The sequence below is a fragment of the Sorex fumeus genome, unplaced genomic scaffold (assembly GCF_029834395.1).
Source record: "Sorex fumeus unplaced genomic scaffold, SorFum_2.1 ptg000038l, whole genome shotgun sequence".
Taxonomy (NCBI): domain Eukaryota; kingdom Metazoa; phylum Chordata; class Mammalia; order Eulipotyphla; family Soricidae; genus Sorex; species Sorex fumeus.
In genome coordinates, this window is record NW_026606095.1 from 11,015,330 (window position 1) to 11,042,039 (window position 26,710).

At 41.8% G+C, this 26,710-nt stretch overlaps 1 protein-coding gene and 1 pseudogene across 2 annotated transcripts in view; both read left to right on the forward strand.

Moving 5' to 3' along the window:
• The window catches only part of CEMIP2 (cell migration inducing hyaluronidase 2), a 90,272-nt gene that overhangs the window by 21,496 nt on the left and 42,066 nt on the right, over positions 1 to 26,710 (forward strand). For both annotated transcript variants that reach the window (XM_056118758.1, XM_056118759.1), the window contains exons 4-11: positions 984 to 1,545; positions 6,101 to 6,270; positions 11,532 to 11,720; positions 13,926 to 14,095; positions 16,073 to 16,282; positions 16,647 to 16,852; positions 17,001 to 17,070; positions 20,428 to 20,556. In XM_056118758.1, the coding sequence (XP_055974733.1) occupies positions 984 to 1,545; positions 6,101 to 6,270; positions 11,532 to 11,720; positions 13,926 to 14,095; positions 16,073 to 16,282; positions 16,647 to 16,852; positions 17,001 to 17,070; positions 20,428 to 20,556 (1,706 nt within the window). The remainder of the gene's footprint in view (positions 1 to 983; positions 1,546 to 6,100; positions 6,271 to 11,531; positions 11,721 to 13,925; positions 14,096 to 16,072; positions 16,283 to 16,646; positions 16,853 to 17,000; positions 17,071 to 20,427; positions 20,557 to 26,710) is intronic.
• On the forward strand, positions 9,142 to 9,305 carry LOC130028051 (uncharacterized; annotated as a pseudogene).

Below are 26,710 nucleotides of genomic sequence, written 5' to 3' on the forward strand. Positions count from 1 at the left end.
TCTGCTGAAGGAATCACTCCTGGTAATGCTGGAGGGACCATACATGGCGCTGGGGATGGAGCCAGGGTGTCGCACAAATTCCTTTTCCCTGTGCTCTCTCCAACCATTGATGTTCTTTATGGAGAAAACGACTCATGGTCTTTAGTATCTGGTCACTCTAACCTCGGAGACACTTCAGGTAGAACTGTAGGACACAAGAGCAGGAAGAGCCTACTGATCACTCAGACCCTGATTTACGGACAGAGTTCTGGAAGGTGACCTATTATAAATTAACCTGTTTGGGGGGGGAGGGGATTGCCAAGCACTGCTAAGGAGTCCCAGGGGCCATGCCCAGCAGTTTTCAGCCAACCCGACTGATAGTTCAGCGCTAAGGTCTAAGTATATGGTGCTGCCTGGAACTAGGAGTGTCACAGCTAAACCCTTGTTCTAAACTATGGCGAGGGATCATGGTCATGGTCACGGTCCTCCCATTGTTCATAGATTTGCTCGAGCGGGCCCAGTAACATTGTGAGACTTGTTACTGTGTTTGGCATATTGAATACGTCACGAGTAGCTTGCCAGGCTTTGCCATGTTGGCGAGATACTATCAGTAGCTTGCCGGGATCTCCAAGAGGGGCGGAGGAATCGAACTCGGGTCGGCCATGGGGAGGGATAAAAGATTTAACACAGAAGTGAGATCCAGATTAGTAGACTTCTGGATATTTTTTTCTAGAAAGTGATCTACCTGTTAAGTGAATGGATTGAAAGTCATCCATATGGGCATTTCCAGTGTGCTTTGATTCGAATTCCTCTCTTCCTTTTCTCGGTTTTGAAGTCCACTTTTAATTTCCTTAGCAAACTCGGAAAATTACTATTCTTGTTTATACTATTCTTGTGTTTTTAATTTTTGTGGCAGTCAGTATCTTTGATGCTATCTCGAGGCTCTTATTCCCAAGTCTCTCCCAAAGATGACTTCTGTCCACTCACACCGTTGTTTCCGGCAGGACTGCTTGTGTTCGGGGATGACAAAGACAGAATCAGAAATATTACCTTGAGGACTCGATACATCCTGATCAAGGATGGCGGGGCGCTTCATATTGGAGCAGAAAAATGCCGCTACCAGTCCAGAGCGACAGTCACCTTGTACGGCAAGTCAGACGAAGGGGAAGAGATGCCAACATTTGGCAAAAAATTTATTGGTGTGGAAGCTGGCGGGACGCTGGAACTGCATGGGGCGCGGAAGGCGTCGTGGACGTTGCTGGCCAGGACGCTGCCTGCCTCAGGTTTGACCTTCGGGTCTTACGTCTTTGAGAAGGACTTTTCCAGGGGCCTCAACGTGCGGCTCATCGACCAACACACTGGCAAGGTTTTGGAAAGCCTGAGGTTCGACACTCACGAGTATCACAATGAGAGCCGGCGACTTGAAGAATTTCTCAGAGTCCAGGATCCCGGACGGATTGTGGCTATCGCAGTGGGAGACTCCGCAGCCAAAAGTCTCCTGCAAGGAACCATCCAGATGATCCAGGAGCGCCTGGGCAGTAGGCTGATCCAGGGCCTGGGCTACAGGTGGGCATCCCTTGGCCCTGTCCTGCCCATTCCCTGTTCACGGCTGTGGGTGTCAGAGCAGAGGGTGGGTGAAGGTAGAACCAGCCCTCACCGCAGCACCCTAGTGCAGGTATCCGAATGACCCTCTCCTTCTGGGAGAACTGGTTCCCTCTTGATTTGAAACCTGAAGCTGGAAACTAGTGGAGAATCGGGCTTTGGGGGTTAGGTTTGTGGAAGCCCTTGTGCCCTGTAGCATTTGGCTTATGAAAATTAATCAACAGAATGGTTTGGCTTCTGCTGTCTTCAGAAGATCCTGTGACTCTTAAGGTCAACAAGGCAGCCACTGAGACCAAAAGTGAGGGCCCACTTCTGTGCAGAGGGATCAGTTATCAAGTCTGAGAGGGGTGGATCATGTCCAGTTTTCTTTGGTTTCTGTCATCTTTTGCATGTAAATGTGTTTTTTTTTCCATGGGGTGGGGGTGCTCAGGACATCTAGAACCCCACTGGTGATTCTTACCCACTCAGGTTTAGCCCAAGGGCCGAGGATGTGGTGCTGCTCAGGCCCTGACTGCCAGGGATACCCAGGCCACCCTGGCAGTGTCCGGGGACTTCAGAGCACACCCAGTGAATCCCGGGTATCAAGTGGTGCTGGGAATCAAACTTGGGTCTGCAGCATACCAGGCAAGTGCCCCAAGCACTGTTCTATCTCCTGAACCTGCCTATGAATTCGAATTTGAATCTGCTTATTGCTGGGTGCGGGTCCGTGTGGGGCAGGAGGAAGGTGCAGTGCCAGCACGTTTATCCTGAGAGCAGACTTCAGTTGTCCATTTATGGTTCTTGTGTCCTAATACCAAAGGTTGAGGATTTCCTCTTGCATTGCTGAGTCTGGGAAGTAACTAGCTCAACATTTAATTGAAAAAAAAAATACAAAAACAAAAACAAAGGAAGCTTTAGTTCTGATGGCTGTCTTGGTGGAGTCAAGGAATATCTGCTCTGTGAAGACCTAAAAGCTCACATATTGAGATGTGGTCTAGTTCTTTCCACGCCCCTCTTTTTTTTCTATTAAAAAATTTGCTTTATTGCCACACCTGAGGGTTCACGGGCTACTTTTAGCTCGGGGCTTGGGGATCATTCCTTGTGCCTGGAGACCGCACTTGGTGCCAGGAATTGAATCCGGAACCTTCTACATACAAAGCATATGCTCTAGGCCTTTGAGATTTTTCTCTACCCTATTATTATTGTTACTAGTACTACTACTACTACTATGATTATGATTATAATGATTATTATTTGCTTTTTGGGTCACACCCGGCAATGCACAGGGGTGACTCCTGGCTCTGCACTCAGGAATCACTCCTGGTGGCGCTCAGGGGACCACATGGGTTGCTGGGAATTGAACTCAGGTCGGCCGCGTGCAAGGCAAACGCCCTACCTGTTGTGCTATTGCTCCAGCCCCTATTATTATTATTATTAGTAGTAGTAGTATTACTTTTCCTAATGACATATCCGATATGCCAAACACAGTAACAAGAAGTCTCACAAAATCAATGAACAATGGCATTTGAAATGGAATATCAGTAACAAAAATCCCAGAGAAGTTTAGACACAATTAATGAAGGACTGGACTGGACCTTTACTTGTTTTTCTTTTTTTCTGTTTTTTTTTTTTGTTTGTTTGGTTTTGGCACCACACCCAGTGGTGCTCAGAGCACGACCCGCTGGGGTGCTGGAGATTGAACCCAGGTTGGCCGCATGCTATACTATTGCTCTGGCCCCCAACTATGGAATTTTTGGGTTTTGATTTTGGTTCTTTTCCCTACTGGTTTCTAAATTTCCTTTAAATAATTGCCACTGATTTATGGAGGAATTGGAGTTGTGAGCCTTTGCCAAAGTTCCACAGCTCTGATAATATCTCTATGAATTTAAATGCCCCCTTGAAGATAATGTTCTGTGCTGAACTTTTCCACAAGTGGAGGAGGGAAGTGGGAGTATTTTGGGGGCAATGGCAGTAGAACAGAACATTGTTTTGTAATTGCTGAGGCAGTTTGGATAAATAAACGAAGCCTCTGGTATTTTTCTCCCCTCCTCTTTCAAGTAGATAATAAATTGAGGCATTCTTGAATTCTTTCTGCTGTATCAAAAATTATAGGGGCTGGAGCAATAGCACAGCGGGTAGGGCGTTTGCCTTGCACGCGGCCAACCGGGGTTGGATTCCCAGCATCCCATAGGGTCCCCCGAGCACCGCCACGGGTAATTCCTGAGTGTAGAGCTAGGAGTAACCCCTGTGCATTGCCGGGTGTGACCCAAAAAGCAAAAAAAGAGTAAAATTATAAATAGAGCTATAAAGCATTCTCAGATAAAGAGTAGCTAATCCATGCAGGGGTGGGTATGGAATTCATGAGGATGTTGGAATGCTTTGGTTGACTTTTATCAGTGAGTATCCAACCATCTGTCCGGTGTAGATTACAGATTTTATTTTTTTCTGGAGTGGAAAGTTGACACTTTCTTTTTTATCTTTGCAGGAGGGTTCTTAAGGCAAATTTTCTGGCTTTTATTGTTCTTTTTAGATCAATTTGGCATAAGCCTGAGCATGTTCCTGACTTGTTGTGTATCACAGAAATCCAACAGCATTTTTAAACACATTGCTTTTGACAGATTGACACAGAGCATGGAAAATTTAAAATTTGTTAGATGGTGAATAAGAGTACCTGAAAACCAGTCACAACCAGAGGGTTTTTTTGGTTTGTTTTGTTTTGCTTTTTTGGGTCATACCTGGCGTTGCATAGGGTTTACTCCTGTATTATGCACTCAGGATTTACTCGTAGCAGTTCTCGGGGGACAATATGGAATGCTGGGAATTGAACCCAGGTCGACCTCGTGCAAGGCAAATCCCCTACCCACTGTATTATCTCTCCAGCCCCACAACCAGAGTTCTTACTCTGCCCACAAACCTGGGTATTTAAAAAATGTCTTTGTGCTCAGGACACATCCAAGATATTTATACCAAGATCTCCAAAGGTTAGGTTGGACTTCTGGGCGGTGTGTGATACTTCTCTTCAAACTTAGGAATTTATGAAGCATGGTTCATGCTGCTAAAACTTGCTTAGAAATGCAAAATTATTATTTTTTTAAATTAAAAGTTTAACTCGAGTGTTTATTTTGTTTATTTTCAAATTTGGAGGGAGTGTAGTTTAGCTAACATAGGTTACATTGGTATTAACATTTATGGCTTAATTTTTTATTTTTGGGACACCATGACTTACAATACTGTTCATGATAGGGTTTCACCATGTACAGTGTTCTAACACCACACTGCCCACCAGTGTGTTCCCCAAACCTTCCTCCTCCCGCTATGGTCAGCTCAGTTCTGTTGACCAGTTCTCAGGCTTTTGTTGTCTTTGTCCTTACTGTGCTTCTTTATCTCCCCAGATGAGAGATTATTCTGCGTCTGTCCTTTTCCTGACTAATGTCACTCATCATGATACTCTCCATGTTTTCCATGTACTAGCAAATGCATGTTAAAAATTAGAGGGTGGAGGACGGAGTGATAGTACAGTGGGTAGGGCTTTTGCCTTGCACGCAGCCAACCAGGGTTCAATTCCCAGCATTCCGTATGGTTCCCCAAGCACTGCCAAGAGTAATTTTTGAGTGCAGAGCTAGGAGTAACCCCTGAGCATTGCGGAGTGTGACCCAAAAAGAAAAAAAATATTAGAGGGTGGGGAATGGCAGTCTGATTTGAGATGGACTCCAGGTGACTGATGTTGAGAATTGCTGTTCTGTGAAAACATGTGCATTCCTGACCTACCTGGAGAGATTATGATTGTCCCATTCCGGACTAGGATTGAGCATCAGTATATTCCGGAAGCTCCCCATGTGACCCTGTGTAGTTAGACATGAGGACATTGGAGAACAGAAAGTTGAAAAGGGCAGATGAAGGGCTGGAGAGGTAGAGGTTAAGGCACTTGCCTTGCAAGCTGCCAACTCCAGTTCTATTCCTGGCACTGCATGTGGTCCCATGAGCACAGTGCCAGGAGTGATCTCTGAGCACAGTCAGATGTTACCCAACCCTTAAAACTAGCCCCCAGGTCCCCTTACAAAAGAGCAGGTGATAGAAAATGCGATAATCATTTGTTTCTGCTTTTTGAGGGAAAGTGTTTATTGTACATTATAGTATCTGTTTCAGGTGTGCCTCATTAAGCCAGTCTTGATGTTCATGTACCCGCTACCCTATCATTACTAAGGATATCATCATTTTAGAAGAAGGGAAATAATGTGACCGGAATATTTGTGCACGGCATGGGTGTGTTTGGGGGGATTCACTGATGAATGGTGGCCAGCGTCATCAGTGTTTTTCCAGTCACAGAGCTGGAACAATAAGGATGTGTTGTATAAGTGTATATTCTTCTATGACATGGCTACCTCACGGTAAGGTTTGGACTTCCTCCCTCAGAGGAAAATGCAGTCTTGGCACACACAGTCAAATCTGAGAATTGAAAAGCACCTGATCTCATAACTGTGTCTGGAATTTGAGTCAGTCACAGCACATGTATAAATGCATATGCTCTTTCTCCTTCCAGGCAAGCCTGGGCTTTGGTTGGTGTCATTGATGACAAAATTATGTCGTCCATTGAATCTGTGAGGAACTATGAAAATCACAGTAGCGGAGGAAAAGCTCTTGCCCAAAGAGAATTTTCTACTGTGGATGGTCAGAAGTTTGCTGTGACAGCATATAGTGAGTGGATTGAAGGTAGGCATGTGCAGTGTGTGCTCTTGTAAGACAGGGGTGTGTATGATGACTGATATATATATATATTTTTGGTAAGTAGCTTTGTGTTCAAATGACAGTCTGAACAGGTTGCATGTCAGGCTGAAGAGAAGTTTATGTTTGCTCCTGATCTTCATCTTCTGGACTCAAATTTTTCCTGACCCAGAGAATGATCTGTTCTGGTTGGGGTAACCCAGTTAGACCCTTTAGTTTTGATCCTTTAATCTTGGAGTCTTGTTAAGGAATAGAAATGGATTTACGCACTCTGGCTAGTAACAATTGAACCAACATGGATATTATAGGCTGGCCTTGTCTCTCCTCATACCCGGGACAGAGTGCTGTGCCCAGAGGCAGCGAACATCATCTTTTTGCTTTGCATTTTCTTTTCTCATTGTAGACACGCCCACAATTATTCCTCTTGAACATATGCTGTGTAACAAACCTCTTGTACCCTTTTTTTTTTTTTTTTTTTTTGCTTTTTGGGTTACACCTGGCGATGCACAGGGGTTACTCCTGGATCATGCACTCAGGAACTACTCCTGGCGATGCTCAGGGGACCATATGGGATGCTGGGAATCGAACCTGGGTCGGCCGCATGCAAGGCAAACGCCCTACCCACTGTGCAATTTCTCTAGCCCCAAACCTCTTGTACTCTTAACAGTAGGTTTCCCTTGATGATCCAGCTGTATCAGATCAAAATGTATCTTTTTGTTGTTGTTTATTTATTTATTTTTGTTTTTGTGTCACACCTGGCTGTGTTTCTGGCTGACCCCTGGGATAATAGTGATAACAGAGTTCAGGGATCACTCCTGGACAGGCTCAGGGGACCATGTGTGGGGCCTGGAATTGAACCTGGATCTTGTGCAAGGCAAATGCCCTCCCCACTACACTATCTCTCAGTCTCCAAATGTATCTTACAGATGGGAAGCACCAAAAAGTACAAAGTAAACACTAATCGTTAATCCAGTTATTCAGAGCTTATTATTTGGATTATAGCAATCTAGTATTTTAAATCATATGTCCCCTTTCCTGATGTTTATTTGGTTTTATCCAGTTTATTTGTTTCAACATGTTGTAAAATGATTTCTCTTTACATTTTCTTTAACATCATTTTTTAAATTGTAATTCGTCATTGTGAAGAACTATAATTTAGTCAAATAATGTGGACCTCTGGGTGTTAGAGTGTTTTTGACTGCTTTCTCGAAAGGATGTTTGCTGTAGAATATTTTCACTTACCCACTTTGCCGCCAGATCTTTTGGTTCCAGGGATGGATTGGCAGCCTTCTGCCTGTGTTTGCCTACTGCTTTTTTTTTCCCCCAAACAAATATCAGAACCAAAATGGATGAGAAATGAATAATTAAAAGATACCTTATTATATCTGCGGTTTCACAAATGCTTGTCTTTATTTATTTATTTTTGGTGTTTTGGGACCACACCTGTGTGCGTTCAGGGTTTATTGCTGGCTCTGTGCTCAAGGGTCACTCCTGGTGGGCTTGGGGACCATATGAGGTGCTAAGGATCAAACCTGGGCAAGGCAAATGTCCTACCAGCTGTACGAGCACTCTGTTCCCACATATGCTTTTTTAAGACTATCCCATACTTGTATTTTGAGTATTAATTATGATGAACATGTGGCTTTAATTTAGCCCTCAGTTTCCCCAACTAAAAAAAAAATGAAGTTAATAGAATTTACCATATACGACTGCTATGAGTATCAGTGTGTAGGCAATTTTAGCACACTGCATATGTAAGCACATAATACATATTAACTGATTTTAGAGTGATGTAGCTATGTCAGGTTATAATATATTTTGTGTGGTTATAATTATAGAGAACATGTTTGCTTTAAAACACTGGGACTTTCTTCCTTTAAGCTTCTTCAGGGTTTGAGGTGACGAGATGGTGTTTGTTATGGATGAGGAGACTTGGTATTAAACCTGAGTTTTCTGCCTCCAAGACTCCTGTTTTCTCTGCAGATTATGGTGCCTCTGTCAAAAACAGAGGTGGATGGGAAATGGTCAGCCAGAATTTGGGTTTGCACGAAGTGTTCAGTGAAACGGTCTCCCGTAAGATTCCAGGCAGAGGATAATTGCTGACAAATTGAGTCAACATTTCCTTTGTGTGATTTTTTTTGTTTTTATTTCCACATTACTGATGACTCCTCATTTCTGGAAGGGGGTACATACTAGCTGTCTGTTGGAGAACATTGTTTATACTTCATGTTCTCACTGTTTCTGGAAGTGATGGGAATTCTCTCCAGGAAGGAGGGAGGATGTGCTTCCTTCCACACTTCAGTTCATTAATAACTAATAGGGAATTTTAATCAGGATTTTCATCTAGGGTCAAAAAAGTGAGGAATTACTGAGTAATACAGGCCTGGCTTAAAAGAACAATGACAGACCATAAAAACAAATTGTAATGGTATTGCAGGTCAGTACTTACCTAGTTCTGGTGCCACAGAGATTGTGTGTAGCTGGCCCCAGTTTGAATTCCTGGTACCACGTATGGTCCCCTGAGCACAGAGCCAGGAATGATTTCTGAACACTGACTGCCTGATGTGAGCCCATACCTTTCAAAACCTCTGCCCCCTACCCCCAAAAGAAAAAGATTAAAAAGTTTATACTGGTTTTTAAAAAATCTTTGCTTATGATCATCTTTTTGTGGTCACGGTCACGGTCCTCCCATTATTCGTCTATTTGCTCGAGCGGACCCAGTAACGTCTCCATTGTGAGGCTTGTTGTTACTGTGTTTGGCATATTGAATACGTCACGGTTAGCTTGAGGGGTCCTGTTTATATTAAAATTTTACATGAAAAAAATTATTTCTCTGCTGTCCTTTAAAAGATCATTTTTTGTGCTTCTTGGCCTTTTGGCTGAGATCAAATGTAGTATCTGTTTTTACCAGTTTAAAAGATCATTTTGTGGTAAAATTCTGAAAATTTGGTTTTCATTGTTGATGTTGCTATCTTTATTCTTAACCTACCTGTTTTGATCCTTGGTAGAGTAAAGTAATATGTCAGAAAATTGGGTGGTAGAGTTTATTACCATTCAGTTGAGAGCTCTATACTTCTAAAATTTTTATTCATACTCCCTGACTTTTTCCCCTTCCATGTCTAACACAATCGTTTCTCTGTTTCATTGTGGCGAGCCCTGATAATTATTAACTATTTGGACAAAAACCAATAAGCTTTAGTATCTGGATAAAAAAAATAGCTAAAATTGCTTTATGTTTACTTATTAAGTATTTTCTTTTTGTACTTTCTAAAAAGTGGAAAGCTACATAGATCATTATTAAAAACATGGAATCCAAAGTGCACTCAGATTTTAAGAGGTTAGGCACAATATCAAAAGAATAGTCAAATCAAGATTTTAGGTACAATATTAAAAGAATAGTTATAATCTTTTTTGTGCCATGCCTGAATTTCCCTCTTTTTGATAATAGAGAAGTCTAGATATTTAGTAAACAGATATTTTTATGGTATGTTTTTCCATTTTCTTTGATGTTATGAAGTAGCTTCCATCTGTTTGTAAACCCTTCTGGTAAATCACCCTGTGGTTTATGATAGATTACATCATGCATATTTTAGAAATAGTAGACTCATCTATCCTTGATTGCACGCAGAAAACTGTTAAGTTAGGGAGAAGTTTGGCTCAGTTTTTGCCCGTGTAAATTATGAACCAACTTTGAATTTCACAAAGGGATATTAGGGGGGACTTGCAGTTAGTAGTTCCTAAATGATACAAGTGGTCTTTTCCCAGGACAGGAGCTGAGTTGGACTAGGGACATTTTCGTTTGGTCTTTGGGTCACATTGCAATCCAGGGCATGGTGGCAAGGCTTATCCATTCAGTAGACATCTGTGAGTCTGAAATAGGAAGAAGACAGAGTAGTGGGTACTCAGAGGGATGTTCTCTACTGATTTCCCCGACAGGAATAGCAAGCGAGTGAGCTGTCCTCCCATTGGAAAGGTATGAAATGTAACCGAATAAGAAAAGTGAAGAGAGAGGGGTTGCTTCCAGCACAGATAGTGGGAAGTCCTTTGAAATTTTCCCGAACTTAGGAGGATTGTATCTTGCTTAATAAATTGGAGTAGAAAGAAAGCTAGGTAAAGACTAAAACATAATCAAAGGCATAGAAATGAAGGTTTGCTTAGGGTAAGCTTTTATTCTTAATAGTAAGAGTATTAATGACCGACCTCCTCCTTGATGCTTGGATTTGCTGGATATTCATTGTATTCTGGATATGTATGCTGGATATTCATTGTATCTATTCCAGTCTTGGCAGCTTGAGTATGACATGTTCCTGTTGCATTTGGGGGAGCTTGGAAGTACTCTTAGAATTATAGCACTGAAATAATATATAGCAAGAGATAGGGGAATTGAGCACTGTCTTAAAAAAATAAATAAATGATTACTGAAATTTAGTCAATACTGACAGGCTTTTATTTATCTGCTTCTGGTATTGATTGGGACTTACTCCTGGCTCTGTGCGCAGGGATCATTGCTCCTGACAATGCTTGGGGGATCATATTTGGTGTTGGGATCAAACTGGGGCAGCTGAATGCAAGGGAAGTGTCTTACCCCGTGCACTATGTCTCTGGTACCTTGAAGTGATGTCTTTTATCACGTTATAGACCCGGATGGATACATGAGGCTCTTTATCATTAAGGACAGGGATTTATTTTATTTTGTTATTTTTTTTTCTTTTTGGGTCACACCCGGCAATGCACAGGGGTTACTCCTGGCTCTGCACTCAGGAATTACCCCTGGAGGTGCTCAGGGGACCATATGGGATGCTGGGAATCGAACCTAGGTCAGCCGCGTGCAAGGCAAACGCCCTACTCGCTGTGCTATTGCTCCAGCCCCAGGGATTTATTTTCATCTTTTTATTATTAGTATTTACAGGATGGCAGGAACCGGATTAGAATTAAATTTCTTTTTTTTTAAGGCTGCTCATTTTTTATCTGGATTTGTCAATCAGTGAAGTAGGTGGTTTTTAAGAAAAACAAAAATCTGGGGCTGGAGTGATAGTACAGCTCTGACCTTGCATGTGGCCAACCTCGGTTCAATCTCCGATACCCCATATGGTCCCTGAGCACCCCCAGGAGTAATTTCTAAGTATAGAACCAGTAACCCTTGAGTACTCTCAGGTGTGGTTCAAAAGCCAAAACAAACAAACAAACAAACAAACAAAAGTAAGGGAAAATGAAAATCTTGCTAATGTGTCACTTTCTTTTGGGTTTAGGAGTTTCTCTTTCAGGATTCCGGGTAGAGGTTGTAGGTGGAGTGAAACTTCATTTGCTGGATGATGTCAGTAGCTGGAAAGCTGGAGACCAGATTGTGGTGGCAAGTACCGACTATTCCATGTACCAAGCAGAGGAGTTCACGCTTCTCCCCTGTCCTGAGTGCAGCCGGTTCCAGGTCAAAGTCAAAGGTATCAGATGACTTGAATGCTTAGTGGAAGTGCATTTCTTGAATTTGATTCCTCAACTTATTTTTTTCTTTCATCCTCCTGTTCTCTTCTTTCCTCCTGCCTCCTTTTCCTCTTTCTTCTCCTCCTCCTCCTCTTCCTCCTCCTCCTCTGTCTTCTCCTCCTCCTCCTCCTCCGTCTCCTCATCCTCCTCCTCCTCCTCCTCCTCCTCCTCCTCTTTCTCTCCTTCCTCCTCCTCATCTTATTATTACTATATTATCACCCACCCCACCTTGATAATCATCAGTATTGAAGGGCTTAGAGGCAGAACACATTGAACACTATGTCCCAGAGAGGTTAGGTAAAATTTGGGGGTAGTGTTAATATTACTGTCAATCACGTTGGCACACAAATCAGTGTTTCTGTGGTTGTTATTGAAAAGAAATGTACTAGTTAGTGTGTTTTTAAGCTCCACCAAGGTGTTTTCAACTCTTTTCTTAAAAATTTCCACTCTCAAATAATACATCCAGCCTTAAACGAGACTGACTGTTTTGGGGGCAGAGAGGTTTGACCTCGAGTGGTACTCAGGTGCTAGGGACTTTATGTGGTACTGGGGGTTTGAACACAGGTCAGCAAGATGTGAGACAAGAGCCTAAACTTTTGTACTGTTTTTTTCTGGCCCAAACTACATCCACTTTTAATAGAAATATTTCTTTTGATTAAGAAAGTTAACCTGATTTTTGTTTTCCCCTTTTGGGGTGCCAAGGAGAGAACTCAGGGTTTCACATGTGCAAGACATGTGCTGTGCATGGCTGAGCAACTCCCTTGGCCCTGAGTTTCCAGGAATTTTATTTATTCTTCCTTGGCAAAACTTGTAGATTTCACTGGTATGTAAAATGGGGCCAAAGCATAATTTATGGGGCCAGAACGATAGTACAGTGGGTCAGACATTTGCTTTGCACGCAGCTGGCCTGATTTCAATTCCGGGCACCACACATGGTCCCCTGGACTCTGAAAGAAAGATCCCTGAGCACAGAGCCAGGAGTAGGCCATGAGCACTGCTAGGTATGGTCTCAAAACAAAATCAATACAACAAAAAACAAGTATTTTTATAAAACTCTGTTTTCGCTCCTAATCTTGAATAATAATCTTTTTTTTATGTAATGCAATGTATAATGTGATTCCTTAATGTTTAGAAAGAATGGCTGACATGTACAAGGTATTTATTCTGAGTCTGCTAATGGGCAGGCCTTCTTAGTACATTGCCTTAATTATAGGATTCATTGTGCATTTCACTCACTGTATTGCTTTCCTTGCTTCTGTACCCAATTATACATTTATGGTATAAAACAAAAGCATTTACATAACTATTTAATAAGTACTCACTGAATGGGTAATTTAGAGCTTTGAAGTTCAAGGGAAAATTTTTGCTTTCAAAAAAAAAATGATTGGCTCATTTTTCTCTGTACTTTATTCCCTGTTCTGCTTTTCCTTCTTGATAATCTAGGGCATACACAGAAAACAAAACTAAAAAGCCCAAAAAGCTACGCTACCACCTGGCATCAATTTTGTTTGGAAATTCCCAGTCTCATTAACAAGTCTACATGATAATGAATCCCCATGATCTCAATTCCTTCATTGCTTTTTTTTTTCCCCCTTCGTGAGTTTATATAATAGGAGCATCTGATAAGCGCCCATTACTGAATTGCTTCAGAGCTTCCAATAAAGAAGGGAACTTAAAGAAATACACAACAAAATTCAAGTCAGAAGGGGAGCTTTCTTTAGGTTTGATGTGGAAGCAAAAACAACTTGTCACATTATTATCAATATCACAAAACCATGATTGCATTTGGTTCTTCATGTCCTCTCTCAAGAACAAAAGAAGTTATGGACAAGAACTACAAAGCAAAGGAGAATATGGACCCTTAAATAGAATTTGGTCACGTTACTGACACTCCAGGAGTGGATTGAGCAGTTATCCATGGGAGCCAGCTCTTGGCCTGTGTGTGTGCTTGACATTGGTAGTGAGGAATTTGACATTGAACAGGCAGTTAAATGAAATAATCCATAAAATCCTTGCTTCCTGGGATTCTGAGGTTTTAAAGAAATGGGAGCAGGTGATAAATTTTGATAATGCGATGGGATTACAGACAGGAGACAACTTTCTTTTCAACGGAAGTTTCCTGTATCCTTTGTTCTAACATTCTTTTTCGTGGCCGTGTCATCTAGAAATCCCTCAGTTCCTGCACATGGGGGAGATCATAGATGGTGTAGACATGAGAGCGGAGGTTGGAATCCTTACTCGGAATGTTGTGATTCAAGGAGAAATGGAAGACTCGTGCTACGCTGAAAACTCGTGTCAGTTCTTTGATTATGACACCTTTGGGGGACACGTCATGGTGAGCAAAAGGATTCGTTTATTTCTCTGAACTCCTGCTTGATAGGCACTCATTTAGAAACATCTGTATGGATATTAAAAAAGAAATTGTATTTCATTTCTCTGCCAAAGAATCACAGTATCTTTTTTTGGTTTCTGTTTTGGGACCATGCCTGGTTTATCTCAGGGGATACTTCTGGCAGTGCTTGGGGACTCTGTGAGATGCTGGGGATTGAACCTGGGCTGGCTGTGTGCAAGGCAAATGCTCTACCCATTGTACTGTCTCTCTGGCTGGACAGCAATATTTCTGATAACTAAAAGGGGAAGTTTATGTCTTTATTTTGTAAATGGACCCTATGGCTAGGACATTTAGGAGTTAAATACACTGAGAAGAAAAACTTAGAGACCCGCACCCACCTCCCCACTACCCCTCACCCCCGCCAAAAATCTTTGTATTAGTACCTGGAACCCTGAAAGAATTGGTTGTTTCTTTTGTATAATAAGGGATTTCAATGGTAATATGCACATAAAAAATTTATGTTTGATGGTGGGCATTGCTCTAGGTTCTGCTCCATGTGTTATAAAAGGAATTTTTGTATATTCAGTGGGCCTTGGTTGTGAGCAACCTGTCTGGTCGTGGATTTCAGAACACTGGTCAATGTTACTCTCCCGTTTTCAGCAGTGTAGCTGAGATTCCAGTGTTTAAAAAGTACTGAGAAGACTCCAGTGGTGAACCTTAAAGTACTTTTTGTTATTTGTTAGCGAAAACATTGAGGGCGGATTTAGAAATAGCTATCAGACTACAGTGCTATTTATAGAAATCAAAGAATGGAGGAGACTGAAAGCGTCCAAAATATTTGAGCAAATCCGGACACATGATACAGCCATCATTTCTGTAGCTCTCCTGGTCTCAATTCCTTTTATTCCTAATGAGACAAATTTTCTTAGTTTGATTGAGAAATAATCGAGATATATATATTTATATATATATAACTAAGTTTTAGACATATAACTTGATAGTTTATTTACATACTTTGTGAAATGATTACTATAATAGGTTGAGCTAATAGCCATGATCTCAGATGGTAAAAAGAAACACATTATTTGTGATAAACTTCTAACCATATCCTTCATCTCATACAGCAGTACTGACTACAGACAGCACATTGTATGTTGCATCTGTGGGTTTATCTTGCATTGGAAGTTTGTACTGTTAGATTACCTTCTTCCTCTTCTGGTAATTACCCCTACGAGGCTTCAATGTCTGTGTGAGCTTGACTTTTTGTCTAGAGTCCACATTTAAGTGAGGTTATAGAGAAACCGTCTTTCTTTGACTTATTTCACTTAGTATAATGCCTCTAAGGTCCCTGTACACTATCATTCATGGTGGAATTCTCTTCTTTTAACCATGGAATAATATTCCACTGTTGCTATTCACCATGGTTGTTTCAGTGTCTTGGCTATTATAAATACCGTTGCTCCAAAATGGGACACAGGTATTTTTTTTTTCAAGTTAGTGTTTTTTGTGTCTTTTGGCTATTTTCCCAAGAAGTCCAATTGCCAGATCGCGGTGTATTTCTAGATTTTTAGGAAGATCCTGTTTACAACTTTCCATAGTGGCTAGATATGGGATGATTTTTATAGACTTTTACAGACTTTGCAGGTGAAACATCTAATAAAAATAGGATGTACGGGGCTGGAGCGATAGCACAGAGGGTAGGGCGTTTGCCTTGCACGCAGCCAACATGACCGACTCTGGTTCGATTCCCAGCATCCCATATGGTCCCCCGAGCACTGCCAGGAGTGATTCCTGAGTGCATGAGCCAGGAGTAACCCCTGAGCATCGCCGGGTGTGACCCAAAACCAAAAAAAAAAAAAAAAAGGATGCATATTGAATGGTTTAAATAGATATTTCCCTCCAACATTTCCTATTCGAACACTGGTGTCTGCTGCTTTCCTACTTTGAAGTGTATCAGCTCGATTTCACTTTGCCATGCAGATCAGTAAGAATTTCACATCAGTCCATCTCTCCTATGTGGAGCTGAAGTACATGGGCCAGCAGCAGCTGGGACGCTATCCGGTCCATTTTCACCTGTGTGGTGATGTGGATTCTAAAGGGGGGTACCGACCCGGCACACTGGTGGACGGCCTGTCCATCCATCACAGCTTCTCCCGGTGCATCACGGTGCATGGCACAAATGGCTTGCTGGTAAGTGGCCTTGCATTGTTGAAGGACGTTGTCGAAATTGTAACACTCAATTCTCGTGGCTTCTCACTTTTATCTCCATAAGCTTTGCACCATATAAGGTTGCCTGCCTTTACTGAGAATTCTGCTGTTGGTTTTTTTTTTTCCTCTATCGCTTTGTATTTTGGGGGTTGGGGAATCTCTTTTTCTGCCCAAACTATTCTCTGAAGAGAGCAGTAAAAGCAGCCATCTGGCCTCTTCAGCTAAGATTTGGACTTGTTTTTTTCTTTATTGGTGCCTGGACTAGCATGCTGCACTGAATAGCACTTGTCTCTTAAACCGCAATCAATCTTGTTAGCAATGGCATTATACACTTGTATTTCTGCAGATCAAAGACACCATTGGCTTTGACACACTGGGCCACTGTTTCTTTTTGGAGGATGGTATTGAACAGAGAAATACTTTGTTTCACAATCTGGGACTCCTCACCAAGCCGGGCACCCTTCTCCCCACTGATCGCAATATCTCAGTGTGCACCGCTATGCGAGAGAAAGTATTCGGGAATTACGTGCCCGTACCTGCCACCGACTGCATGTGAGTAATTGAGGGAAATCCCAACCCCAAAACACGCGTGTGATTGTCACGGCCGTTGACTTTTGGGGAAGGGGGCGGGGTGGGGTTTTAATGGGCAAGATTTTTTCATGAAGAATGTGTAAATCAATTTTAAAAAATTGCTTTGCAGGGCCGTTTCAACTTTCTGGATTGCTCATCCCAACAACAACCTGATTAATAATGCAGCCGCAGGCTCCCAGGTAAATCATATTAAAGTACCTTGAGGTTTGTGTCTGTTGTTTTTGGAGGGGTCACTCAATATATATTCTGGTATATATTATCACAGTATCAACGACCTCCCGTTGTTCATCGATTTGCTCGAGTGGGCCCACTAATGTCTCTATCATGAGACTTGTTACTGTGTTTGGCATATATTAATGTGGGACAAATCTAATCTGAGAATGTTTTCTGATATTGCTCGTTTCATTATGAGGGTAAGACGGTTGAGGTGCTTCTTTGTTTCTTCTAAATCATCTTGGCTATTTGGGATCTATGAGACAGATGACAGATGGAGGGAAGGAAGTGACAGTCTGCAGGTGGGCATGTCATTTTCTGGGTTTATTTTTAGGGTAGGATGCAGCTCCACCCCTTCCACCCCTAGTTTCTATTCAACTTGTGTATGGCCAAATGACTCATCATTTTTGTTTTTTAGTGGGAAAGCCTTTAGATTTTATTTATCGGAATGGATTGCTGTGTGGAGTGCGGTGACAGTTGTCACTGAGTTTAGGGCACACTTTTCTTTAATGTAGGGTGTTTAAAGTTCATTGTAATAAAGCATTTAAACTCAACTGGGTGCCTTGAGTTCTTTCAGAAGCATAAAAATAATGTAAGCATGTAGGTGAGCTATATTTGGAAGGTAGAAACATTTCTGGCAAGATTTACATTTATTAATTGTATTGTGTAGTTTAAAATGGTATGATATGAGAATATTCTCATGAGATGAGAATGGAATTTTGTTGTTGTTGTTGTTGTTGGGCTATCCCTGTTGGTCCTCAGTTACTTTAGCTCTGTGATCAGAGATTAGTCCCGTTAGGGCTTTGGGCCACTGTGTGAGGTGCTGGGGATTAAACCTAGTCTTCATCTGTTGTGTTTGTGCCGTACACGTGCAAGGTAAGTGCCCTACACAAAGTTTGATCTCTCCAGCCCAAAATCTTTAAGACCTTTTTATCCTATTGTATTTATACCTATTTGGACAGCGATAGTTTAGAATTATGACTTGCAGTGATACCTTAATACTCATGGTTATGTATCAGGGCTATTAAAATCAGAGAAGTGAGAAATATCTAAATATTATTTCCCAGGAAGAAGTAAGGTGAGTTAAAAGGAGTATTTCTTTGAAATAATTACAGAGATACCACTTGGAAAAGGTGACGTTCATGTCCTTGGTTATCTGATAAACATAACAGTAAAAAATTTGTATTTGACAGGACAGAGATCTGGGTCTTTTTTTTTTTTTCACTTTTGGGTTCCTTGCATTCGTTTTCTTCCACTATTTGGTGAGCTGACAAGGAGTTTCTGTTGAGGATCTGTAATTGGAAGATGGCCCAGAGCCTGATAGGCAGCGAACCGCAGGGTCATCTTCTCATCTCTTAATTACAAAGGAACAGCCAGAGCAGAGATTCCCTTTAGTTGTTTTTCAGAACTCGGGGGTTGAAGATCAAAGTGAATTGCAGTGTCTCTGAGAAGTGCAAAGGGTAGCTATGGCCAGAAATGCTGAGGGAAGAAAGGGAGGTTTTTATCTTTCCCATCAGAGGTTTCTTTTCCTCCCTTTTCTGTGTTGCTTTCTTTTCTCTCACTGTAACTATCTCAGTGGAGTTCATTTTTGGTAGAGGGTTTCCTCAAACAAACAAAACTTCCAAACACAAAACCCCACAAAACCCCACAAAACCTTCTCAGATGCCAACCCTTCCTTGTACCTTTCCACACAGCCTTTCACAAAGTGCCCTTTGCCTGTGTTAACACTATCATGTTTAATGGGGAACAGCTGCTCCCCTTTTCATTAAATACCACTTCGTCCCACACCCTCAACTCCCCCACCCCCAGCCCACAGGTGCCACTGTGCCATCAGGGGTGTGATCAGCCTGCAGTTTCTGAGTCTGGCACGAGCCTTGTTGACAGCACTCCAAGTCTTCATTTGTTGTGTTTGTGCCCCCGTAGAGGGGAGTTGGCAAACACTGCCCCAGTTTCACTTTTGTGTGATGGAGACCTATCTGTAAACTTTCATTATGGAGAGATGTTAAAATCTTACTCAGTTTTTGTATGTAGGTCTATCCGCCGTCCCCAATTTCTCTCTCCTCTGTGCTTTCAAAAGACTGTGCTTGAGATTGGAGGTTGGAGAGATAATACAGTGGGTAGGGCACTTGCCTTGCACACAGTTGGCCTGGGTTTGATCCCTGGCATCCCATATGGTCTAAGAGTGCACTTCCAGGAGTAATTCCTGAGTGCAGAGCCAGGAGAAACTCTGAGCATTGCCAGCTGTGGCCCTCCCCTCCACCCCTCCAAGTAAGACTGAATTTAAGATGTATTTAAGTTGAATATAATCCTTACTACATATATTTTTATTATCTTGGTAATTCTCTTAAACCTGAATTCTTTGAGAAGAATTTTTCACTTACTGGCACATAGCAGACACTAAGTAAATGTTTGACAAGTTGGAATTTGCCCCATTTTTTAATAGACTGTGTGTTTAGCTTTCAACAATCTGTTTACTCAAAGTTCTGCAATGTGAAGAGCTTTACTTTAACTTCTTATTGGATTGGATTTTAATTCAACTGTGAAAATGAAGAATGGTCTTAGGAACTGAACATTTAGCTTCAATTTTTAAGTCTCAGTTGGAGTCGCCCGCATTTCCCTCTTCTGCTGCTCCTGTTCACATTGGAGTTGGACAGACGGGTCCTGGCTGAGACAAGCATCCTGATTCATACATGTAGTGGTGGCTTTTTTCCCCACCCCCATCCCCTTTGGCAAAAATTTGCCTTGGGACAGGAAGGGCATTGGAGTTGTTTGAAAGAACTTAGTGAGCTCTGCATGTTGGCAGATAGTTGTTTAATAGGTATGACTCATCTATTGATCAGGTTTGGAAGTAAACAGAAAAAAAACCCATATTGCTAAAAGAATGTGCTGTCTTGGTCAGTGGGAAGGAAGTGAGGCTGGTTTGGCTCTCATGCTGCATAACAACTTAAAAAAAAAAACAACTAAACTAACGACAAAGTTCATTTAAAAAAATGATGGAAAGTTATTTTGAAAATAAATTGGTGTGCCAACCACCTTGTTTCTATTCCTTCCCAGTTTTTGTGAGCACAGTTAAATTTCCTTCCACCTCTCCCCCCCACCACACACACACACACACACACACACATACACACACACACACACCACATGCGGTAAGGATAAATGAATCTACTCTGAGAGTGTTAGGCGTGTACTCAGCTTTTGTCATAGTTGTTCTACTGAAACTGGTGACAATTACTATTCAAATAGTTAAACTTGTTTGAGGGTGTTTCAGAGGGCGATTTGGTAACATAAGGGTTTTAATGATCTTGCCCCTTTAATTACAGGATGCTGGAATATGGTATTTATTTCACAAGGAAGCTACTGGGGAGTCTAGTGGATTGCAGCTCTCAGCCAAACCAGAACTCACCCCATTGGGTATCTTTTATAACAACAGGGTCCACTCAAGTTTTAAGGTAGGTTTTATAACTGTTAAAATTAGTAAATTTGGCAGGCAGAGTTGAAGGATGGACCACTGTGATGACAACTGAGAATTGGCCATTTGGTAAGAACTTGTAACCAAAGAAAATGATTAGTGACTAAATATGCAAACCAATAACCGTTGGACATTCAGGATGTAGATAAGAGACTCTTCATTTCTGCATGCAGGGGAATAAATGACAACAAACAGGCACATGCTCTCTGGGTAATTCTAATGCACTTGACCCGCGAATCCTCATCCTCATCCTTGTCCCTTCCATTTCTACTCCTTTTTCACCCTCTTTCTAGTTGTAAACATCATTGCGTGTTTCTAGGGTTGTATATTTGATAATAGATTTCTAAGGGTTGAGAAGAACATTTAATCCCTCTTAGTTTGCCCGGTTCATAGAGTATATTATTCTATTCTATTCTATTCTATGGGCTGGAGCGATAGCACAGCGGGTAGGGCGTTCGCCTTACAAGTGGCCAACATGGCCGACCCGAGTTCGATTCCTCCGCCCCTCTCGGAGAGCCCGGCAAGCTACCGAGAGTATTCAATATGCCAGACACAGTAACAACAAAAGTCTCCAATGGAGACGTTACTGGGCCCGCTCGAGCAAATCGACGATCAACGGGAGGGCCTTTACCTTTACCTTTACCTCTCTCTATATACATATATGTAAGACTCCTTCCACACACACACACACACACACACACACACTATTGGGCATTAATGTTAATCCTGTAAATTGTAAAGTAGTGCTTAAGAATATTTTGCCGAATTAAATGTGATACAGGTCTCGTAAACCTCAGGTCTTGCAAGAGCTCCGGTTTCTTGTTGGGGAGTTGGCATTCACCCCACACCCTCTTGGTGATAAGTACACTTGGGTCATTGTGTGCTCATAATGCACATCATTCATATTTTTATTGGCGGATTAACACGCCCAGACTATTTTTCTACATTTTACTTTCTCTTGAGGTAACATTGTAGTGTATAAGGGAGGAGATGTTTGTGAGCAGACAGGGCTGCCGCGCCCCGGCACCGGAAAGCCAACAGTTCTCATTCCATTGGAGCTGCTCACCGCGCCCGCTTCCGGCTCCTCAGCTCTGTAGAGCTGCAGGATTTGTTTCTGCTGAACTTCATTACTTCCCCACTTTTTGTTTGTTTGTTTAGTTTTTTGGGCCACACTGAGGGGACCTTATGGGATGCTGGGTATCAAACCCACGTTGACTAAGGCCCTGTGTAAGGCAAACACCCTACCTACTGTGCTGCTGTGCCGGGCCCGCTTTGTTTCTTCATATGCACCAACCAGTGAGAACATCTGTTACTTCTAATTTATTTCTCTTAGCCAGAGTTCATCCCGTGGCATCCATGCTGGAACAAAAGCCAAGATCTTTGATCTTGATCTTTCCTAATGACCACGCAATACTCCGTTATATGTATATGTTGAATGCGTAACGGAACATGTATTGAATATATAATGGAATATGCAGTGTCACCACGGTTCCTTTATCCACTCAGTTCCTGAGTCCTTGTCCTGATGGGAATCACATCAAATTTCAAGTAATCCTTTTTGTTTTGGATTATTAAGAGGAGCCCTAAGGGGGGGAAACAAAAACAAAAACTTGTGTGTTATAGTTTGAAGAGCTTTGAAGTCACTGGATAAGCAGTTTGGAGAGGACACACTTTACCCTGAATTAGAATTTCTTTCCTTTTTGGTTTTGGTTTGTACCTGGTGGTGCCCGGGGACCACTTCCTGCAGTGCTTGGAGGACACTGTGAGCCCAGGGGATCAAACCCAGGGCTGCTTATCCTGCAAACAAGGCATGTGTCCCTGCCCTGCCACATGTCTCCCTAGTCGCAGAAGTGGGATTTTTATGAGATGAATGGATAATATTAATAACTATTAGTATTATCACATATGAATACTGTACTGTTCCGTACTGTGCTGACCGGCTGGTTCATCGATTTGCTCAAGCTGGCTCATTTGACAAACACAACTAGAGGGTTGGCACTGGACCCTGCATCAAAGGTTCAAAATTTAATAGTAATGACCATCTTCTTTTCCTGTACCACTGAGGCTTAAGTCTATATGGAAGAAATGCATCACATATTATTTATTTATTTATTTATTTATTTTGCTTTCTGGGTCACACCTGGCGATGCACAGGGGTTACTCCTGGCTCTGCACTCAGGAGTTACTCCTGGCGGTGCTCAGGGGACCATATGGGATGCTGGGAATCAATCCCAGGTTGGCCGCGTGCAAGGCAAATGCCCTACCCACTGTGCTATCACTCCAGCCCCATGCATTACATATTAATACTAATTTTATTAATATATATTAATACTAATTATTAATACATATATTAAGACTAATATATTAGCATATATCTCACTTAGCATATATCTGAGTAAAAGTTCTCAAAATTTCCAATTATAAGTGGTATAAAAATCTGTTCGAATATTTATATATTTATTTATTTTGAGTCATGCCCAGTAGTACTCAGGACTTACTCTCACCTTGGCTCTCAGGGGTCACTTCTGGTGGGCTTGGTGGACCATATGGGGTGCTGGGGATCATACTCAGGTTAGCTGTGGGCAAGGCAAGTGCCTTACCCACTGTACTACTTAATTTTTAAAGATTACCATGAAGATTTGTAGAAATTTAATCTAGTAATTATAAGAGTGTTAGGTCTAAATAATGAGTAGATGGTTAGGTTTGTTTTCATTCATTAAATTTGGGACTGATAGTCCAGGAAGAGAAGTCTATCATCAAAGGGAACCAAATTGTTTGGAGCCCTCAGAGAATGACATGTTATCTTTGTGTCAGTCATAAATACACAAACACTTGTCCCTATGGTTCATGTAAAATGAAATGTCCTCATTACTAAACCTATTCCCTGGGGCTGGAGCGATGGTATAGTGTGTAAGGTGCTTGCCTTGCATGCTGCTGACCTGGGTTTGATCCCCGGCGCCCTATATGGTCCACCAAACTCCACCAGGGATGATTCCTGATAGAGCCAGGAGTAAGTCCTGAGCACTGCTGGAGGTGATACCCCTAAACTACTCCCCCCAGACCCCCCAAACTTGCTTTCTTTTTTAAAAATAAGTTTGTAATTCTTTTATTGTTTGTGAAATTAAGCTTCTTTTTTCTGTTGTGCTTTGTCCATTTTCCTATTGATACGCTTCCTTTTTTTTTCTTTTTTAATTGAGAATGACATTGGCTTACAAGGCTTTGTGTCTGTGTGTGTTTTAGGGTTACAATTTCATGTTTCTTAAAAGTAGGCAAACCTACATCACACTCAGCATCCAAGTACTGATATCTCTCTACACAGTCCACAGAGCTAGCTTCTCCCTCTTTGTTAACCTCAGTTCTGCAATCAGAGCTTAAGAGTTTTTGGTTTGGTCTGTTACCTTTGTTTCTTGATAAACTACGTACAAGTGGGAACATCTGATGTTTATCTTTTTCCCTCTGACTTACCTCACTTAGCTTGATTCCCTCCAGTTTTACCCATGCTGTCAACAAAAGGAGAGATTTTATCTTTTTTTTCATTTTTAGATTAGTATTTCCTTGTTTGTCTTTTCCACACTTTCTTTATATATTCGTGTGTCTTTGGGCACTTGGGTAGTGTCCAGGTATTGGCTTTTGTGAATACCAATGTAGTAAGCCTAGATGTACATGTGTCTTTCTGAGTTTGTGTTTCTTGTGCCCTTAGAAGAGATACCTAAGAGTGGTATTGCTGGATCATATGGTAGATCTATTTTGTTTTTATTTGAGGGCCACATCTGGCAGTGCTCAAGCATTACTCCTGGCTTTGCACTCTGGAATCACTCCTGGTTGTCCTTAGGGGACCATATAGGACTCTGGGATTGAACCCAGATCAGCTGCTTGCAAGGCAAGTCCCCTACCTGCAGTACTATTGCTCCAGCCCATGATGGTAGACCTATTTTAATATTTTAATAATATTCCTATTTTCCATAGAGGCAAACTTGTTTTCATCAAGGTGTTAGGAAGATTCATTTCCCTCCCCGTTCTTAGTGAGTCTTTCTCTGTATTCCTTCTCTTTTTGTTTCTTGCCTTTTTTGCTATTCATGTCTTTGTTGTTTTGATTTGCATTTCTCTGATAATCAGGACTGAGCTTTTTTTTTTTCTTTTTTTCCTTCATGTGCCTTGTGAACTCTGTATTCTTCTCTGGTGAAGTGTCTGTTCAACTTTTCTCCCATTTTTGATGGGGTTGTTTGCTTCCTTTGTTGCTAGCTTTTTGAGTTACGCAGATAAATATTGGAATCTAACCTTTGGCTGGATGAAGGGTGTGTAGATATTTGTCTCATCTGGTAGGATTTCACCCTATCTTAATGATAGTTTCTTTAACTTTGCAGAAGCTCTTTAGCGTGAGGCATTCCTATTTTTGTTTTCCTTGGCCTGGGGGTTGAATACCCAAAAGGCATCAGTGAAGCCAATATCCTGGACTGTTTTGCTGTGTTTTCCACCACACCTCCACCCTCCAGAGTATTTTATGGCTGCGTTCTAAATCCAAATGCTCAATCCATTTCGAGTTAACTTTTTATTTTTTTGACGGGAAGGTTTGTTTTGGTTTTGGGTCACATCCAGTGATGCTCAGGGGTAACTCCTGGCTCTGAACTCAGAAATTACTCTGCCTGTGTGCATCTGCCCACTGTATTATCTCTTCAGCCCCATTCAGAGTGGTAATTCAGTTTTTAAAAATTTCTGTCTTGACTTGGGGGGCTACACCCAGCACTCTTCAGTGTTCAGGGGACAAAAATCGGCTGCAGGAGATTGAACCCGAGTTATAAATGCCTTCCCAGCTGTATGTTGCTCCAGCTTAGGTGATCTTTTATGTCTTTGGGATGTCTTTTATGTTTTTCTCAGGTTTGCTGTGGGTATTGGGAATTTTTTTTTGTGGTTCATATGAATTTCAGTGATGGTTGCTATATTGAAAGAAGGCCAATTTGAAGGTTAGTCGAATTTTGGTAGCAGTTGCGTTGAAACTGTGTTTGGGTAGGATGCCCATTTTGCAATGTTAATTTTACCAGCTTTGAGTATGATATTTTTCTATTACTTTTACCTTCCATAATATCCTTATTTTCATTCTTCTACTTATTCTCATGTTTCTTTCTTCTTCCGGTTTGTACCACATCTCCCTGTGCTCAGTACTCCTTTCATGCTCTGTGCTCATGAATCTCTACTGGTGTGCTCTGGAGAATCATATTTAGTGCAGGGAATCGAACTCGGGTCAGCCACATGCAAGACAAGTGCTTGACTCACTGTTCTGTCTCTCCAGCGCACATCTATTTCTAGAAATAAAAAGTCTAGCAAGCAGACTGGAAACACATGAACTTTTACTGTTGCCTGTCCCTTAGATATTTAATTAATTCCTAGCTGCTATCTGTCACCAAGGAATTCTCACTCCACATCCCTGTCACTTCTACCATAACTTACACGTCACATTTCTGGACCGTGGCAGTCTCCTCCTACTTGATTTTTTTACCACTGTCTCCTTTTTGTTCTCTTACCAGGTCCTTCTCCATCTTCTAGCTAGAGTATTGTTTCTTACAGTGTCGTTGATTATGTTGTCTTCATTAAATGTCCCATTTTCCTGATTTTTGAATCAATTCTGTGTTACTGGCATTTATCTTCCCTCTCTGAGAGCTTTCTATTAGTCTTTGAAGGATTCTTTTTCCCCTGACACATGCCACACTATCTTATTTTGTGACTTTGTATAAAGGATTCCCTTGAACGCTTTCCTTTGGGTTCCTTAGCTGCTACGTATATCCACCCCATACCCTTTATCCTCAGCTTAACTTTTTGCCTGCTTAATACCTTTCTCTGGGCTGGAGCAATAGCACAGTGGTAGGGCGTTTGCCTTGCACGCAGCCAGCCCGGCCGAGCCGGGTTCTATTCCTCCGCCCCTCTCGGAGAGCCCGGCAAGCTACCGAGAGTATCTCGCCCGAATGGCAAAGCCTGGCAAGCTACCTGCGATGTATTCAATATGCCAAACACAGTAACAACAAGTCTTTAAATGGAGACTTTACTGGCCCACTTGAGCAAATCGATGAACAATGGGAACACAGGGTTCAGTGTTCAATACCTTTCTTTGCATCCATTATTTGTGTTTTGAGCATTAGAAG